The sequence below is a fragment of the Erithacus rubecula genome, assembly GCF_903797595.1.
Source record: "Erithacus rubecula genome assembly, chromosome: 22".
NCBI classification, from domain to species: Eukaryota; Metazoa; Chordata; class Aves; order Passeriformes; family Muscicapidae; genus Erithacus; species Erithacus rubecula.
Window position 1 is genome coordinate 3914981 of NC_136674.1, and position 18064 is coordinate 3933044.

At 67.9% G+C, this 18064-nt stretch overlaps 2 protein-coding genes across 3 annotated transcripts; one reads left to right on the top strand and one right to left on the bottom strand.

The window, feature by feature from the left end:
* Positions 1 to 90: 90 nt before the first annotated feature.
* ANKRD13B (ankyrin repeat domain 13B) lies at positions 91 to 8399 on the bottom strand. Of its 2 annotated transcripts, none has more exons than XM_079325416.1 (15): positions 7602 to 8397; positions 4169 to 4304; positions 3800 to 3924; positions 3680 to 3725; positions 3294 to 3437; positions 3023 to 3212; positions 2871 to 2937; positions 2701 to 2782; positions 2569 to 2633; positions 2359 to 2489; positions 2092 to 2249; positions 1860 to 2012; positions 1559 to 1719; positions 1326 to 1402; positions 91 to 1235 (listed from the first exon to the last, which is right to left on the bottom strand). In XM_079325416.1, exons 1-15 carry the CDS (start codon positions 7710 to 7712, stop codon positions 1025 to 1027), a joined length of 1857 nt encoding a protein of 618 aa, XP_079181542.1. In that variant the 5' UTR covers positions 7713 to 8397; the 3' UTR covers positions 91 to 1024. The 2 variants fall into 2 exon arrangements, with proteins under 2 accessions (XP_079181542.1, XP_079181541.1); XM_079325415.1 differs by having other exon boundaries at positions 129 to 1235; positions 1322 to 1402; positions 7602 to 8399.
* A 1062-nt stretch (positions 8400 to 9461) lies between these two features.
* GIT1 (GIT ArfGAP 1) lies at positions 9462 to 17974 on the top strand. The gene is given in 23 exon segments (XM_079325414.1): positions 9462 to 9635; positions 12463 to 12596; positions 12678 to 12790; positions 12876 to 12981; positions 13056 to 13142; positions 13251 to 13381; positions 13459 to 13553; positions 13643 to 13685; positions 13869 to 13895; positions 14193 to 14241; positions 14324 to 14396; positions 15009 to 15106; positions 15186 to 15297; positions 15376 to 15503; positions 15581 to 15733; positions 15815 to 15924; positions 15926 to 16043; positions 16155 to 16208; positions 16479 to 16565; positions 16669 to 16742; positions 16835 to 17017; positions 17136 to 17199; positions 17300 to 17974. Coding segments are annotated over 23 exon segments (2304 nt in total). The 5' UTR covers positions 9462 to 9583; the 3' UTR covers positions 17513 to 17974.
* Positions 17975 to 18064: the final 90 nt, after the last annotated feature.

Sequence of the window (18064 nt, forward strand, 5' to 3'; positions counted from 1 at the left end):
ACCAGGGACGAGGGCTCACCATGCCAGGGGTGCTGGCGGCACCCGCTGCCTGCGAGTCCCCGGCACAGGCAGAGGGAGGCCGAGAGAGACAAACATTAAAGAGCATTTATTGGTGTTGGCCGCGGTTGGAGCTGCTCGGGCTCCCCCGGCCCTGGCCCAGATGTTGCTGTGGGGTGCACGGGTGGGTGGAGGGAGGGGCACCAGCTATGAAAAGTCCCAAGGGAGCGAGCCCAGCCCCCCCCACCCCGCAGCCCCCGGCCCCCTGTGTGCAAAGGGGGAGCAGCCGGGGCAGGGGGCCGGGGTTAGCACCATTTGACGTAAGGTTTCTCTCGGGGTCAGTGCCCGCCATGAGAGGGTGCAGCGCTGCCAAGGGGGGGCATCCGAGCGGGGTGGAGGGGTGCGAGCAGGGGTAAGGGGGGGTGACACCGGGCCGCCCTTCACAGGCACCCCTTCAGCTGCTCCAGCAGTCCCCGTGCCACGGGGGGCGGCTGTGCAGCCCCTCGCTGGCTGTGGGGTACAATAGGGCTGAGCCCCCACCCCTGTTGGCAGGCAGAGCAGCTCCCGGGTAAGTGCACTTGGTAGCGCCTGGGCAGGGGGAAAGAGGGAGCTGGGCAGAGCCCCCTGGCTCTGGAGGCACCCCGGGACCCCACACCACCGGCAGCCCACCCATCCGGGGCAGGATGTGCCCCCCACCGCCTTCCTGGGGTGAGGGGCTGAGCAGCACCCCATGGGGGAGTAGGGCTGTCCTGCAGAAGGGGTACAACCCCTTGAGTTGCCTTCCCTGGTCCCTGCAAGCCCAGGTGCAGGGTTAGCACCCACCCCAACCCTGTGGGGTGCCCCCACCTCACCCCAATGCTGCCCCAGCTCTGGGGATGTTCTCCAAGGGCCAGATCCTGCTCCCCCCTTCCCCATTTGCCCTCCGCAGTTCTTGCACCGGCTCCCCGCACACCGCTCCCCCTCTGTGCCCCCAGACACGGTCCCCATCCCCACTGGGGCGGGCGAGGGGCTCAGCGGGGCTGCGGGGTCACTTGTCCGTCAGCGAGAGCTGCAGGATGCGCTGCAGATCCTCCTCCTCCTGGCGCGTCCGGCGCTCCGCTTCCTCCTGCTCCCGCGCCGACAGCGCCATGGCCAGGCGCAGCTGCTCGGCGTAGCTGGGGAACAGCGCCCCGGGCCCCCGGCCACCCCCCGGCGCCGGGCCCACGGGGGGACGCGGGGCCGCCGTGTGCTGGGGAGTCCTGGGGGGCAGCAGGGCCTCAGTGGGGTCCCCGTGGGTCCGGAGCCCACACCCGCTCTCCCCCCAGGGGGGCTGCCCAGACCTTACCAACCTGTCTCCCCGGCGGCCCTCGTGCGACATGGGGTGGGTGCCCGGCTTGCTGTTGGTCAGTGCTTCCCAAATGGTCACCTGTGGCCGGTGACAGAGGGGTGCTCGGAGTGTGGCACACCAAAAAACAGCGCCCCCAGCATAAACGCTGACCCGCCACCGTGGGATGCAGGGATGGGGAGAGGTGGGGTGAGTGAGGATCCCAGGGGGCATCGTGATGGGGGTGGCAGTGCCCACCTGGTCATACTCGCTGCCTGCTTCCAGCAGGCTCTGTTGGATGGCAAACTGCAGCAGATCATCCTCATCCTCCCTCAGGGCATCCTGGTGGGTGCCCACCACGCTGTAGCCCCGGGGCACCTCGAACAGCGCCGGGTCCATCTCACACGCTCGGCACGAGGCTGTGGGGAGACCAGAGCTGGCCTGGATGGGCACCTGTGGGTTCCCCTCCTCCTCCACCCTGCCAGACGTGTGTCCCTTACCCTGCTGTGACCCCTGACCCCACTGGGACCCCTTCCCACCTCACCACCCCCCCACATACTGAGGGAGCTGGAGCTGCTGACGCTGGAGGAGTCGCTGCTGGGTGAGGGTGCCTCGCTGCTGGGGCTGTGCCGCAGGGAGCTGACGGGCTCATCACACCCATTGAGGTTCCCGAAGGTTATTCGGGCGTTGAGGATATGGAAGATGGGGATTTCTGCAGGAAAAGGGGAAAAAACAAGCGAGGAGGGAAGCTGGCTGTGCCAGCCAGGTCAGCAGCAGAGCCCAGTCCATACCAATCTTGACGGGGAAGCCGGGCGGGAGGCGCAGGGTGATGAAGTCCCGCAGTTTGGCGAAGAGCGCGTTGCTTATTGCCATGAGGTCGATGATGGGGGCAACCTGCTCGCAGAGGGACAGCGGGTGGTCCTCACACAGCCACAGCTTCGCCTTGAACCTGCCAGGGACAGGCGTTGGGCTGGGGACCCGCACCTGTCCCCACCCCGAGCTCTGTAGCACTGCAGGTGGGGACGCAGGGAGGCCCTGTCGGCTCCTCCCCCTCTCACTTCTGTGTTTTGGTGGTGAGCTCCATGGGCCGGCCCATGTCCCGGTTGCCCAGCTCGAAGTTGGGGTTGAAGTACTCCTCCGGGGTGATGGCGGTGGGGTTGGCGTGGCTCAGGGTCTGCGTGATCAGCGTCTGCAGGGGGGACGGCCCCGCGGGGTGAGAGGGGAGGTCTGACTGCAGGGCCACCCCCTCCGGCCCCTGAGACACTCACCCCATTGTTGGGCCCCACGTGCTGCTCAGCAATGCCCAGGAAGGATTGCAAGGGGGTCTTACAGCCTGTGGGAGAGGAGGGGGTGAGGCAGAGCCGGGGGAGCCCTGCCCACTCAGCCCGTGCTGGCTCCACCTTTGCTCTTGCCCTTGTGCTGGTCTGAGAGGTGCTCGGTCCGTGTCCGTGTTATCAGCTCCACGTTGGAAGCGCCATAGACCTGGCCAAGGAGGGGGAATGGCAGAGGTGGGCACCTCAGAGCTGCAACCCACCCCACCCCCTGGGCAGCTCAACTCCCTGCCCCTCACCTTGGCCTCATACCCATTCACCATTTCCGTCTTCTCGCTCCTCCAGCCCAGGATCCCGGATTTGTTCCTGGGGTGACACGTCACCATGAGCTGGCTTGGACAGCCCGGGGTGCCAGCACCCGCGGGGGTGGGCTCGGTGCCACCCAGCCCACCTCTCGAAGGCGATGTTCTTGGTGTCGAGCTGGGTGGTGACAACGGGGGCCGTCAGCCGCCCCATCACCTGCTCCTCGGTGGGCTGCACAGCAGCCAGCAGCACCTCCTGGTCATGGCCAGCCAGGGCCAGCGTCTCTGAGTAGACCACCCGCCTGTCATGGTCAATCTCCATCACCACCGCACTGCTGTCTGCAGGGAATGGGGTCAGGACAACCCACCGTGTCACCCAGCACCACTCCCCAGTGAGGGGACGTGCCAGTGTCACCTCACCTTGTCCCCGGAAGACAAAGCTGCGGTTGCCCCGCTGCCAGGTCATGTGGTCAAAGCCCAGCAGTGTGGTGTCCACCCGCAGGTTCTGGCCACTCTTCCACACCTTGTAGGTGTCGCTGGGGCAGATCTTAGACACCAAGGGCACTGGGGAGAGATGCCAATAGCCCAGCCGGGGATGGGGCCACCTGCATCCCTGAGGGGGCTACCAGCACTGAGCTGGGTGGGGGACACGCCTGGGGAACGGGGTGCCTTGGTGGGATGGGAGCCTGCAAGCTTGGGGTGTTGGGGGGCAAGGGGAAAGGAGACCCCTGACCTGGGGATGGATGCTGGGATACTCTGCTGGGCAATTCCTGCTCCCCCCCAGGCAGGCTGTGCCCCGAGCTCACCCCAGCTGGTGAACTCCCACTTCATCTCCACGTAGAAGTCCTGGGCCTGTGGAGAGCACAGAGGGGTCAGGGGATCCCCGTGGGCACAGCCAGTCCCCCCAGCCCCTGCGAGGGGCGCACCTTGCGCAGCTTCTCCAGCAGGACAGGGATCCCCGCCAGGCGCTTGATGGCTCTCTGGTAGTCACGGTAGCGCAGCACCAGCTGCACCAGCTCCAGGTCACGGGTGCTCACAGCCTCCTGCAGGACTGTGGGGCAAAGGGGCAGTGTCCAGGGCCGTGGCACAGCGTGGCACACATGGCACTGCAGAGCTGGGCACTGCACAGGAGCCACAGGCACGGAGCACCACGAGCAGCGCCTTGGGGAGCTGCAGCACCAGGGTGAGACCATCACGCCTGTGCCATGCCCGTGTCCATGTCCACACCACACCCATCTCCATGCCTGTGCCAGGGCAGCTTGCAGGGGGAAGGAGGGCAGCAGCCACCTGCTCACCTGTCCACCCGCTGCGGTTCTCCTTGCCCACGTCAGCGCCATGCTTCAGCAGCACCCTGGCACACTCGAGGTGGCCCAGCGTGGTGGCCAGGTGCAGGGGAGTGCGTCCTCGGGGGTCCAGCTGCTCAATATCGGCCTGCCAGGAAGGAATGAGGCTCTGAGATCACTGGGGTGGCCAGACCTTGCTCTCCAGTGCTCTCCCACAGATGTGCAGCTCCCAGACACAGAAAGCAGCCAACATTTGACAGTATTTGGGAGAGCATTCCCATCCCTGACCTCCTCAAAGAGAGGCACCTCAAAAGTCTCTCTCTGCAGCCACTCCCAGGCCCATGGAGAGCATGGTGGTGGAAGCCAGCATCCAGCAGACCTCATCACAGCCAGGCTGGGCTGCACCCACCAGGCAGCCACAGAGCAGGGGCACAGCATGGCAGTGGGGGAGCACAGACACCCCTGGCACAATGCACAGAGCTCTGCATATCTCAATGCAGCTGCAAGCTCCAGAAAAGCCCCCACCTCTGGGATTTGGGGGGGGCTGTGCCCAGTTGCCAGGCAGCAGCTGCCAGCAGCCCCCCTGTGCCAGGGCTGGGCGCACGTGTTCCCCTGCCTGAGCCGGGGGCGGGCGGCTGCGGGAGCCGAGCGCCTGCTCCGAGCATCCCCGGGGCCCTGGGGAGCCCTCCTCGCTGGGGCTGCCGCTGTTTGTGCCAAACCCGGAGCCTGGCACCCTGCCAGCCCTGAGGAATCCCTGGCGCGGTGGCACCCCCGGCACCCACGGGCTCTGCTCCCCGTGTGGGAAGCGGCGTCACACCCGTGCCCAGCTGGGGACACGGTTCAGGGAAGGGGGAGCACCCTCTGTGCCACCAGCACCCAGATGGGGTAGAAGCCTTGTGCCCAGAGAGGGGCACTCAAATGCTGCCAGGGCAGGAGGTAGTGAGGCAGTCCCCAAATAATTGGTTTTGGGGAGGCCACCCTCAGGAGGACAAACCTGGGGTGCAGAACCCAAAGGTGCCAGCTGGGACAGGGCAGTCAGAGGTGTCTGGGTGTGGGCAGAGGTGGACATGGGCTGCCTGGTGCCCAGAGTCTCACCTGCAGCACATCCCTGCTTGCTCATGTCCGGCATTCCTGCTGCCCCAGGGACATTCCCATCCCTGCCCAAGCTGTGGGTATTCCCATGCCCCCCATCCTCAGCAACTCACCAGGTAGAGGGACCCCCCCCAGTCTGCCCACAGCACCAGAGCAAAACAGCCCCCCAGTTCCCTGGGAGTCAATGTACTGCTCCAATGCTCTCCAGGCGACTGCTGCTTCTTAATTGCACTAATGAAACGACTCTAATTAAGGCAATCACCCCCCAGCTGGGGGCAGGAGCTGCATGCTCAGTGGGGCTCCCCAGCTGCAGCCCTGCCCTAGCTGAGGGTCCCCAGTGTGGTGACAATTGTGCTGGAGCCACCCCAGGGGACACGGCATGACCCAGATTTTGCCAACAAGAGCTCAGTCCTGAGCCCTGGTGTTGGGTTGGCTCCGACTTGGGGACCACAGCACAGACCTCCAGGTGCTGCCCATCCTGGGGCTGTGACACCCACCGGGGATGGGGACAGGGACATGGATAGGGGTGGCTTTGGGGTGGCAGCGGTGCAGTGCAGAACCGCAGCTCAGTCGCTCCTCCTGTGCCAGCCTGGCACGTGGCACAGCACGTCCCTCCACTGGGGTTGTCCCTGGGTTGGAGAACCCCAGCTCCTGCTCCTGGGTAGCAACAGGGGACGTGAGCCAGCAGGGGAAGATGGTGCCAGGCACTGCTGTCCCTGTGCAGCCCCGGGTCCCTGTCACGCCTGAGGGGGCAGGCTGCAGTGAGGGTGTCCTGGCACAGCGGGCTCCATGTCACTGCCTGCCACATCCTCGTGATGCCCCTGTGAAGGGGAACCCACCGACCCTTGCTCCTTTGTGGAGGCAGGTGTGGATAGGAGCTCATGGTGACAATTTGGGGGTGACAGACACAGAGCCCTTATGAGGACATGGAGAGGAGCAATGAATGCTCTCAGCTGCCCCAGCGCTTCCCAGTCCCAAACACCTGCACTCGGGAGGGGCAGCACATGGGAGCCACTGCCCTGTGGGGGTCACCAAGGCAGAGGGAGGGCAGAGCCCTGAGCAGGGGGGCACCTGGCCTCCATCATTTCACACAGCACCAGCCCCAACCCCTTACCTGGAGGATGATCTGGCAGGGATAAGGGCTGAGCTGTGTCCCTGGATGCCCTGGACAGAGCAGGGAGTCTGGGCTGGCCCTCACCTCCTTCCCCCAAGCCCCCACCTGTCCCAGAGTCTGGCCTGCAGCACCAAGGGCCCCCCCTCCTGCACCCCTGGGGTGCACACACGGCTGGCTTTGCTCTCACACACCAAACGTCACCGGGGGCCAGAGCAGAGCCCCTCTGTTTCCCAGGCTGGAGGGTTGGAGCCTCTCTGCAGTGAGCGGGTCAGGCCCCCCCGCAGCCCCTCCACCTCCCCGCGTCTGCCGAGCCCAGCTTTGATCTCTGCCGCGCTGGGCTCCTGGGAAAACTGACCCCAAATCAGAACGAAAATAAAAACACGGGCCATGGGGTGGGACAGCGGGGCGATGCTGGCGCAGCCTCCAGCTGGACCCTACAATGGAGACGGGTGTGGCGGGAGCCATCGCCTGCATCCCGGCGGGAGCTTCGCGGCACAATGACCCCCGCTCCATGCATCACCAGGGTCCACCCAGCACGGCCCTCAGTGCCTTGGGGTCTGGGGACCCGGGCCGACAGACTGAGGATGCTCAGCACAGCTCCCCACCAGCCTCCCTCCAGTGCCTGCGGTTTTCTGCGTCTTCGGGGTTGGGTTTTAATTACCTGAATTGCAACGCCACGGGGGAGAGGGAGGCTGGGAACCCGCCGGGGAAGCACCCACACCCCGTTCCATCACCGGGCTGCTGGGAGATTCCTAGGCTGAGGCACAAAGTGGGTCCCTCACCCTGAGAACCTTTGTGAGGCTGGGGGCTGCACCCCGGCAGCATCAGGGCCCTTGTCCCCCCGCCCCCGGAGGGGCTCAGCCTGAGAGTGGGGAGCTGAAGGCTGCACCCCCAGGGGGGCGGCAATACCCTGAGAAGTGGGGTGTGGGCCGGGGGTCTGCAGAGGCCTAGCAGGGAGCTGGGGACACGTGCGGAGGGATGCGTGTGCCGGAGGATGCAGCGGACCCGCGGGTGGTACCCAGCGCTCCGCGGCAGCGCCGGGGGCAGCAGGGACAGTCCCGGGGTGCAGGTGGGGACACACACCACACCCCCCGCCAGCGCAGAGAACGACCCCATCCTTATCATCCCCTTCATCTCCATCCTCATCCTCACCCCGGCCCCGAGCATTGCATCAGCCCGAGCCGAGAGGAGCCGGGCCGGGCCGTGCCGTGCCGGGAGTGTTCCCCCGAGCCGCCCCACCTGCTTGGCGCTGAGCTCCCGGTCCAGGTCACGGGCGCGGTTGTGCCAGACGAGGTAGTGCAGCGGGTACCTGCCCTCCGGCCCCTTCCTGCCCGAGCAAGACGCGAGCATCCTCCGTGCATGCTGGAGCGGCGCGGCGGGCGCGGCGCGGGGCGGCGCGGGGCGGGGGGGCGCGGGGCGGGGCGGGCCGCCACCTCCCGCCCGGTGCTTCCCCGGCCCCCCCCGCACCGCCCGGCCTCATGGGACTTGTAGTTGCCCTGCCCGGCATCGCCCCCCTCTTCTTCTTCTTCCTCATCTTCACTCTCCTCTTTCTTCGCCCCCCTCCCGCACCGCTCAGCCCATCACCGCGGCCTCTGATCCCGCGGGGAGGGTGCCTGCAAAAGGGGCACCCCATTGGAAATCAGCATCCTCCCCAAATCCCCCCCTTTCCCAGGCTGATGTTCCCCCGCCCAGCTGACCTCCGCTCCCCCATTGGGGCAGCGGGCCCAGCGAATGGTGGGGCAGGGGTGAAGGCGGCAGGTGGGGATCAGGTGGGGGCCGTGGGGGAGGGCCCCCTACTCCTGCTGCCCCCGCAGCACCAGGCACGGGCCCCCTGCCCCGTTTCCTTTTCCGCCTGCGTCTCTCCCGGGCGGGCGTCGCGTTTTCCGGCTGCCGCCCGAGAACAATGCAAGGCTGGGCCTCTGCGGCCGCCCCGGCTCTGCCGGCGCCGCGCTCCCGGCCCCGCACCCCGCTGCTCCGCACCCGCCCGTGGTGGGGGCGCATTCCCTGCTCAGCTGCGGCGGTGGCGGTGGTCGCATCCCCCCGCCCCTGTCCCCACACAGCATCCCCCATCCCCCTGCCCCATGACGTCATGGGCCATCTCCTCGGCAGCGCGGTGAGGTCACCCCGCCTGCCCCACGGTGCTGGGGGACACGATGGTCCCACTGCCCTGCCTCCCGCTGGGGTCTGCCCCCCCCCCCCCCCCCAGATATCTGTGGGGTGTCCCCTCTGGTCCAAGTGCTTAAAGGGTCTCAGGAGGGAGCAGACCCCAAATAGTTTCCAATCCCCCACCCACCCCTAAAATCCCCGGTTTAGCACCCTAAGGGGTGTGTGGCCCAACCCAGTATCCTGCAGAAGGGGTGTGCCCGGGAGTGGGGTCAAAGGTGGCACTGGGAAGAGGGGTGGGGGTGCCCCAGGACTGTGGCTGGATCCAGAACAAGTGCCCAGAGCAGGACTGAAGCAATCTGGGGCTGCCCTGGGCTGGGACTGAGTTACACAGGACCCGGAATAGGAATGGGAGCCGTGCCACCCCTCCAGGATAAACAGGACAAGGGCTGGGAGCGGCACCAGAACAGTGCTCCGGGCTGAAAATGGGACCGGGCGTGCACCGAGGAGGGCACTGGGGTCAGGAGTAGGGGATGCCCGGGATCAGGAGCAGAGCAAGGGCAGGGTTGATGCCCAGCAGCAGGTGAGGTGCCCGGGAGCGGGACCGGGCTGCCCGGGGGGCGTTTGCAGGTGCGGCTGCGGGTCGGGGGCGGCGCCGGTGCGGCTGCGGAGCGGCGCCGGTGCCCGTGCGAATTCTGTGCGCGGGTCCGGGTCGGTGCGCGGGGCGGGGGCGGTTCCGGTGCGTGTCCCGGTGCGTGTCCCGGTGCGTGTCCCGGTGCGGGGCGGTGCCGGCGCGGCTGCGGGTTCGGGTGCGGCTGCGAGTGCGGGGCGGCGCCGGTGCCGGTGCGGGGCGGCCGCGGCAGCGCTGCCGGTGGCGGGGCGGGGCGGTGCGGCCCCTCCTCCGCCGGGGCCGGGCCTGCGCCGCTTCCTGCGGAGCCGCCGGGCGCTGGGAGCAGCCGGCAGCCCCCGGCCCCGCCGCCCCGGGCCCCGCCGCCCCCGCCCCGCCGCCCGGGCCCCCCCCCCCTTCCCCGCCGCCGCTCCCCCGGCGGGCCCGGGGGCGCCGCCGCCGCCCCACGCTGGCGCAGAGGCCCGGGCCCGGGCCCGCCTCGCCGCTGAGGATGTCCCGGAAGGCGCCGCGGGCAGAGGTGTGCGCCGACTGCAGCGCCCCAGGTAAGGGCCCCCCCGCATCGGCACCGGCACGGCCCCGCCAGCCCCCCCGCGCCTCCTGCGCGTCTCCGGAGCCTGCCCTGCGCGCTCTCCGCGCCGCCGGGAGCCCCCTCTGCCCCCCACGGCACCCCCCGGTGCGTCCCCCGCACCCCCGACGCCCCGGTGTTTGTTCCCCGTGACCCCTTTTGCTTCTCCTTTTACACCCCACATCGAGACCCCTTTGCTCTGCGCGAGTGCCCCCAGGATCACCTTGGTTATTCTTTTCTGCACCCCACTCTGCACATCCAAGGGAGTCCCACTCAGTCCCCCGTCTGCCCCCCAGGAGCCCTCTGATGTGCCCCCAGTGAAACGCCTTGATGAAACTCATGACCCCCGCGGTGCACCCCCTTTTAGCCTCCTGGAATACCCCAATACACTCCAGGCACGACCCCGATCCCCCCGCATGCCCTCCTCCGTGCCTCTCCAGCGCACCCCGCATGCCCCCGCCGCCCCCCTGCACCACCCGCCGCTTTCTCACCCCGGCGCGGGGGCTGCTGCCACAGCCTGGGGACGCGCCGGTCCGTGCCAGCAGCGCTGGTGACCCTGTAAATGGCAGGATGATGAGGGACACCCTTCTGCACCCCACAGCCAGCACCCACCCCAGCCGGATCCGGGCTTGGCGGTGCCGGTCGGGTGAGCCGGGCGCTGCAAGCCAGAGCCGAGCCCGGGCAAGACCATTCCCATCCCCGGCGGTGCCGCTGCCCGCAGCCCCCACGCCGGGCACGCTCCCGTGGGCGTCACGGTGGGTTTGGCCCCCCCAAACCCTGCCCACGATAGGGCCGGACCCCAAACCTGCCCGTAGCCGGTGCAGGTGGCCCCACGGCAATGAATGAACGGGTCTCCGAGCCGGCCCCGGAAAGCTGCCCGCGGGCCAAGGCTGTGCCGAAATTATTCCGGCCACGTGCCAATGGCCGGATCCTGCCAGGAGAGCTGTCGGCACGCGTGGGCGAAAGGCTGCCCTGCCTCCAGGCATCCCCCGTGCCCGCGGGCGAGCGGGGGGCCAGGGGTTCCCGGGGCGGTGCCGGGGCTCCCTGCTGCGACCGAGGGAAATGGAAACCAGTTTCTTCCAATCTCTTATCGCCTGGCAGCCATGGGAGGAAATGAGTTATAAAGTCCAGAGGCCGTTTCCTAGCGCGCTGGGAGCACCCGCTGTCGCTGCCGGGGATGCGCTGCCTGGCCCTGCATGGGGAGTGCCCGTGGGGTGCCCTGGTCCCTCTGCCCGGCCTCCCTTGGCCCCATGCACGGATGCCAGCTGGCCCCAGCCCTGCCATCAGCAGTGTGGGGTCGACTGCTGGGGGGTCCCGGTGTCAGCCCACATCCCGATGCAGGGATTGAGGTGCAGGGAGCTCCAGGATCCTCCCAGGGTTTGGGGTGTCCCTGTGCAAGCACTCCCCGAGCTGCTGCAGTGCCCACCCGCATCCCACTACATCCCAGCTGTCCGAGGGCGGGAGGGGCTGCTGCCCCGGGGATACTCTGGATCCCCCCGGTCGGGGGCCCGCGGGCCGGCTCCCCCCGCACGGAGCGTCCTGTTCCCGGCGGTGGCCGTGGGCAGCGAGTGCGAAGGCACAGATGCCGCCGCACCGGCTGCCAAGGCGCTGCCATCTGCGTGCGCGGGGCTGCCAGGCTGGGGGAGCCACCGCTCCCCCCGGCCACCCCACCCCACCCCGGGGCACTGCAGCATGGCAGGATGCCGTGCCCCCCAAAACGGGGTCCTCTGGGGGGTGCGTGAGGAGGGGTCGGTGATCCTGCGGGAAGGAAGGAAGTGGGGGAGGCTTGGCTGCCTGCCTGCCTTCCTCCCTCTGTGAGGTCGTGGGGCCACTGTCCCCCCTCAGGACCATCGGGACAGTAGGACCACCCCCCGCCAGGCCATGTATCCCCCGGCTTGGGGCTTCCCCCGCCGTGGGACAGTGTGATGTTTGTGTAGGACCTACAGAAACAAGGGGAGGGGGTGGGACTCCCGCGTCGTGCCCAGCAGAGGGGACACCGGAACGATTCAGCATCATCACCCCGTGCCTGCCTGCGTTTCCCGGGACGGGGGGAGGCTGTGACCCAGCGGGAGTCCTCAAATCCTGTCCTCATGCTGCTGTGAACAGCTGCAGCTCAATGCCCGCACCACGGCGCCAGACCCCCCGGTCTCCAGGAGCTGTTTTTGGGGTGCAGGCGTGGGGAGCTGCTGGCCGGGAGCGGTTCCCCCGCGGGTGCTGGGGCTGGTGCCAGCGCGGGGCCAGCGCGGCGGCTCAAACGGCCCTTTGTTCCCGGCGGGGACACAAAGGGCTCCAGTCCGGCAGGGCAGGCCGGGGCCAGCGTGGGGCTGCAGGGGCACGGCAGCGTGGGGGGCCGTGGCACCTGCCCTGGAGCAGGGTGTCCTGTGGGCTGGCTGCACGGGGGTGCTGAGGCTGCAGAACTGGTGGCCACCCTACGTAGGAGCCCATGGACTGGGGGTGCCCACCCATAGCGGGGCACAGTGCCCCACACGGGACCCCCCAAACACCCAGCCGGCGGCTCTGGGGCTGAGTGACCTCGCAGTGAGCCAGGGTGCCCCTGATCACAGTCTGCTGGCATCATCCCTGCCACCAGCTGTCCTCTTGGTGGTGGGGGGCCAAACCCTGGCCCCCTTTTGTCTGGCGGTTGCTATGGGAAACCCATGGGTTTCCCCTGGTGATGGGCTGAGCCCCTCTCCATCTCCTGGGAAATGGTTGCTGTGGCAACGCATCCCCCCTGCTGGATGGAGGCATGAGGAGGGGACTGCATGGGGAGGGGACACCCACTGACACCCCCACGCTGCTCGCAGACCCCGGCTGGGCGTCCATCAACCGCGGGGTGCTCATCTGCGACGAGTGCTGCAGCGTGCACCGCAGCCTGGGCCGCCACATCTCCATCGTCAAGCACCTGCGCCACAGCCCCTGGCCCGCCACGCTGCTCCAGGTGCGTGCTGGGGACACTGGAATGTGGGGAGATGGCCACTGGGACCCCCCCGTGCCCACTGGGTCCTGCTGTCCCCTGCAGATGGTGCACACCTTGGCGAGCAATGGCGCCAACTCCATCTGGGAGCACTCGCTGCTGGATCCAGCGCAGGTGCAGAGCGGGCGCCGGAAGGCAAACCCCCAGGACAAAGTGCAGTAAGTGTCCCCTGGGCTGTGGGGGGGGGGATCAGCACTGGCTGGGAGCCCCCTCCTCACACCAAAACCCTCTGCCCACCCCCAGCCCCACCAAGTCTGAGTTCATCCGTGCCAAGTACCAGATGCTGGCCTTCGTCCACAAGCTGCCCTGCCGGGATGACGACGGCGTCACTGCCAAGGACCTCAGCAAGGTGGGGTGGGGGCTCAGGGACCCCCCTGTGGCAGTGTGGACAGATCCCCCCGTTACCAGCTCTCTCCTCTGCAGCAATTGCACTCGAGCGTGCGGACAGGCAACCTGGAGACCTGCCTGCGCCTGCTCTCGCTGGGTGCCCAGGCCAACTTCTTCCACCCGGTGAGCTCTGGTGGGGCTCGGGGACCCCAGAGGTGGTATGGGGCCCACGGGTTCCTGGAGCCCCATACCACATGCAGGCTGCAGGGCTGAGGCTGCCCATGCCCACAGGAGAAGGGCACCACACCACTGCACGTGGCCGCCAAGGCCGGGCAGATCCTGCAGGCAGAGCTGCTCGTGGTCTACGGTGCTGACCCTGGTGCGCCCGATGTGAACGGCCGGACCCCCATTGACTATGCCAGGTGAGGGCAGGGAAGGGGCTCACCCCTGCCTGCACCCCCACCTAGCGTGGGCATCACCCCTGCCGGCCCTCCCACAGGCAGGCAGCCCAGCACGAGCTGGCGGAGCGGCTGGTGGAGTGCCAGTATGAGCTGACCGACCGGCTGGCCTTCTACCTCTGCGGCAGGAAGCCGGGTGAGTGAGGTGGTCCTGGGGTGAGGGAAGGGAGGGTCCCTGACTGGAGGGACCACGTGGCCCTGCTCACCACCCCTGTCTTTATGCAGACCACAAGAATGGGCACTACATCATCCCGCAGATGGCTGACAGGTGAGAGTGCCTGGTGCCCGTGGCCCCGCTGCCCTGTCCCATGTCCCCCCCGGCGTCCCCGCTGGGCTGAGGGGGGGACCCTGGTCACTGGAGCATCCCTGGGGGGTGGGGGGTCGGCGTGTCCGCGCGTTTAACATCCGCCTTTATCCTGTTCTTCCCTCCGCTGCCTTCTCCGGAGCGCAGGGTGCGCCCAAAGTGCATGGCACAGAGGTATTGTCCGCTCGGCGCTCGGCTCCGGGGGCCCCCCATGCTGCTGGCATGGGCCCCCCCAGCAGCCCTGGCCGCTCGGCCCAGCCCAGCACCTGGGGGGCACTCGGGGAGGGAGGTCCCGCTCACCCCCTGCCACCTCATCCCCCTGTGCCTGCCCACCAACCCTGCTTGGTGAAGCCCCCAGTGCCTGAGGGGGGGGTCCCTGTCTTGGTGGGGTGCAGCCAGGGAGCGTTCTGGTGTGAACAGGCCAGGAATAACCCCCACTTTTTGTTCCCCCCCCCTCCCCCTACCCCCCAGCCTGGACCTCTCTGAACTGGCCAAGGCAGCCAAGAAGAAGCTGCAGGCGGTGAGTGGGGGCCAAGACAGGGCTGGGGGGGTCCCTCCCACTCCTCTCATCCTGCCTGACACTGTGCCCTGCACTGCTGCAGCTCAGCAACCGCCTCTTCGAGGAGCTGGCCATGGACGTGTACGACGAGGTGGACCGGCGGGAGAACGACGCGGGTGAGCGGCGGGTGCGGGGTGCAGCCCCCCGGGGCCGGGGCGGGCGGGCTCGGCGCGGGGAGGAGCAGCCGGCGGGGCCGCGGCTGAGCCCTGCGCTCCCCCCGATCTGGATGCGTCCGCCGGGACCGCAGGCCCCTCCTTCTTCATTCCTCCGGCCGGGAAGGTTTGCTCAGCGCGAGGGGCCGCCGCTGGGTGCCAGGGCTGGGGTGCTGCCGGAGGTGGGTGCCGGGATCCCCCAGGGATGGGGGCTCAGCCTGCGGTGGTGCCCCGGTCTGGGGGGTGGCACGGTGGGGGCTGTCCCGTTTCTGTGGTGGGACGGATGCCAACAGACGTGTCAAACAATCTTCTCACCGGCTGGGGGGTGCTGAGCTGGTGCTTGCAAAGGTGAAGAGCATGGGGGGTTCCTGTTAGGGGGTTATGGGGGGTCCCCAGCCCTGCTGGGTGGCTGGGGGAAGCGATTCCCGTCAGCCTGGCCAGGCTCCGCTCCCAGCCACAGCGGGCTGGCCCTGCGCCCGCGCCTGCGTCCTGCCGGCTCCGGGCCCTGCAGCCTGCTTGTCTGGGGGGGTCCGGGCCCTGTGCCCCCCAGCTCTGACACCAGGTGCCTTCCTGCAGTCTGGCTGACAACACAGAACCACAGCACGCTGGTGACCGAGCGCAGCGCCGTCCCCTTCCTTCCTGTCAACCCCGAGTACTCAGCCACGCGCAACCAGGTGAGGCCCCCTCTGGTCCACACCACCCCCGTTTGCACCCAGACCCTGCTCATCCCCTTTTTCCCCCTCCTTCCTCCAGGGCCGGCAGAAACTGGCCAGGTTCAACGCCAGGGAGTTTGCCACCTTGCTGATCGACATCCTTGGGGAAGCCAAGCGCCGGCAGCAAGGGAAGAGTCTGCTCAGCCCCACGGGTGAGGCACGGAGGGCAGCGAGGTGGGGCTGAGCACTCCCCCTGCCCAGTGCTCAGCACTCACCCTGCCCTCCCCCAGACGCCCTCGACTACTCGCTGCGGAGCCAGAGTGACCTGGACGACCAGCACGACTACGACAGCGTCGCCTCAGACGAGGACACGGACCAGGAGCTGCTGCGCAACGCCTCCCGCAACAACCGCGCCAGGGTGAGCCTGGGCCTGGCCTGGACCCCCAGCCAGACCCCCAGCTCTGGGATCCTAGTGCTGAGCTCCTCTCCCTGCAGAGCATGGACTCCTCCGACCTGTCAGATGGCCCCATCACGCTGCAGGAGTACCTGGAGGTGAAGAAGGCTCTGGCTGCCTCTGAGGCCAAGGTGCAGCAGCTGATGAAGGTGAACAACAGCCTGAGCGATGAGCTGCGCCGGCTGCAGCGTGAGGTGTGTGTGGGGCCAGTGGGAATCCCCTCCTCAGTGTACCCCCACTCCTCACTGATGCCTTCCCCCTTCTCCTGACTGCAGATCCACAAGCTGCAGGCAGAGAACACGCAGATCCGGCAGCAGACTGGTCCTGCACATCCCACCCCGGCCCCCAGCGAGCGGCCGGAGCACGGGCACCCCCCGGGCACGGCCCCCCCCACACCGCCGGGACCGCCAGGCCTTCTCCATGTACGAGCCGGGCTCGGCGCTGAAACCCTTCGGGCAGCCGGTGGAGGAGCTGGTGACGCGGCTCCAGCCCTTCAGCCCCGGCGTGAGTGTGCTGGGCTGGGTGTGGGAGGGTTTTGGGGTGCAGCTGTCCCCTCAGCGCCACGGGGTGCTGGGTCCTGTCCCCGCGGGGCCGTAACCTTTCGTGTGTCGCCAGGAGGTGGAGGACGAGGCTCTGTACTCCATGCACATCCCGGCCAGCGTGTACCGGGTAAGGGGGCCGCAGCGGGGGCGGCTCCTGCATGGGACGTGGTGGCTGTCGCCTGCCCAGGATGTGGCCTTTGGGATGTCCTGTCCCCCACCGCCCTGCACCCCCCTGGGTCAGGCCGGGGACCTCCCCAAGGGATGGCAGCTCCGTGATGTTCCTGCATGCAGGGTGGCGGTGTCCCCTGTGCTCGTCCTCCCCTGCACGTCACCGGGGTCGGCTCCACACCCTTTTGTACCTTGTTCAGCACGGGCTTCCCCTCTTTTCCCCCTCCAGATCCGGAAAGGTCCATCTGCCTCCTCGGTGCCCTTCCCTCCATCCTCCCCGCTGCTCTCCTGCCCGCCTGATGGTGCCCGACACATGGTGACGTATCAGGGAGGGGGAGCAACTCTTGGGGTGGGGAGACTCCCAACCCTGTGTGGGGATGGGGCTGGGGAGGGCTTGACACTGCTCCTCTCCCCTCCAGAGCAAGCTGGACCGGCACGGCAGCGGCACTGACAGCGACTACGACAACACACAGGGCGGTGAGGTTCTGGTCAGGTGAGTGATGGGGCTGGGGGCTGCACCAGGGTACGTGGGGACACAGGCATGGGGGTCTGATACTGACTCAGGACGGCTGGTTGGTCCTGCAGCATGGATGGCAAGCGGTTTATGGACCTGAGCAAGGATGAGGATTTCCCCCATGAGCTGGACCCGCTGGACGGGGAGCTGGACCCTGGCCTGCCCAGCACGGAGGATGTCATCCTCAAAACTGAACAGGTCACCAAGAACATCCAGGAGCTGCTGCGGGCAGCACAAGAGTCCAAACATGACAGGTAGGACTGGGGCACAGCCTCAGGGTCCTTCTGGACACCCAGACCAAGGATGGGGCCATGCCTTGTCACCCTCCATGGTCAGGAGCCGCTGTTGCTCACCCTTTCTACTTGCCCCCAGCTTCGTGCCCTGCTCAGAGAAGATCCACTCAGCTGTGACAGAGATGGCATCACTCTTCCCTAAGGTAGGAGGAATAGTGTGTCCCTGGCATGGGTGTGGTCCCCACCAGGCACTGTCAGCCCCCTGAGCACAGGTTCTGACTCTGGTCCTGTGCTCTGCCACAGAAACCAGCCCTGGAGACGGTGCGGAGCTCGCTGCGGCTGCTCAACACCAGCGCCTACCGGCTGCAGAGCGAGTGCCGCAAGACCGTGCCCCCCGAGCCCGGCGCCACCGTGGACTACCAGCTCCTGACCCAGCAGGTCATCCAGTGTGCCTACGACATTGCCAAGGCCGCCAAGCAGCTGGTCACCATCACCACTCGTGAGAAGAAGCAGTGAGCTCCAGCTCGTGTCCCCCCCGTGTCCCCAGGCCCCCGCACTCTCCGTGTCCCCCTTCCCTCCACCTGGGGCGAGCGTGGCTGCAAGTGGCCTTTTTTGGGGAGCCGGGGTGCGGGGTTCCTCGTGCCCCCCGCGCCATCAAGGAGCTGGTGCTCAGCCTGCGGGGTAGGTGCCTGCGTCCCCCTGTACAGCCCCCCGCGCCCCCGTGGCACGCGCCTAACTTATCCTGTACATAGGCTCTGTAGCTGTCCGTGGCGGCGGTGGCCTTGTACCCCCACCCCCCACAAAACCCCTCTCTGGGTGGCCCCGAGACCACCCACGGCATTACACTGGACTGGGGCGCCCCCCCTCCCCCGGGCGTCCTGAACCCCTCCCCGGGTGTCGCGCCCCGTGCCGGGGTCGCACTCCCCACTGTAAGATGTGTCCTTGTACATTTGTATCAATAAAGGTGTGAGCATTGCACGGGCGCCCGGCCCCCGGCTCCTGCGCCCGTGGAGGGTCGGTGGCTGCGGGGATTCAACCCCTCCGGCTCCGGGCAGGGCTTGGCCACGT

Coding starts and splice junctions, on each gene's coding strand:
- ANKRD13B (XM_079325415.1), bottom strand. CDS start 7,712: ATGCTCGCGTCTTGCTCGGGCAGGAAGGGGCCGGAGGGCAGGTACCCG. Junction 4,305..7,601: donor GGGAGCTCAGCGCCAAGCAG/GTGGGGCGGCTC, acceptor CCTTCCTGGCAG/GCCGATATTGAGCAGCTGGA. Junction 3,213..3,293: donor CTTTGTCTTCCGGGGACAAG/GTGAGGTGACAC, acceptor CATTCCCTGCAG/ACAGCAGTGCGGTGGTGATG.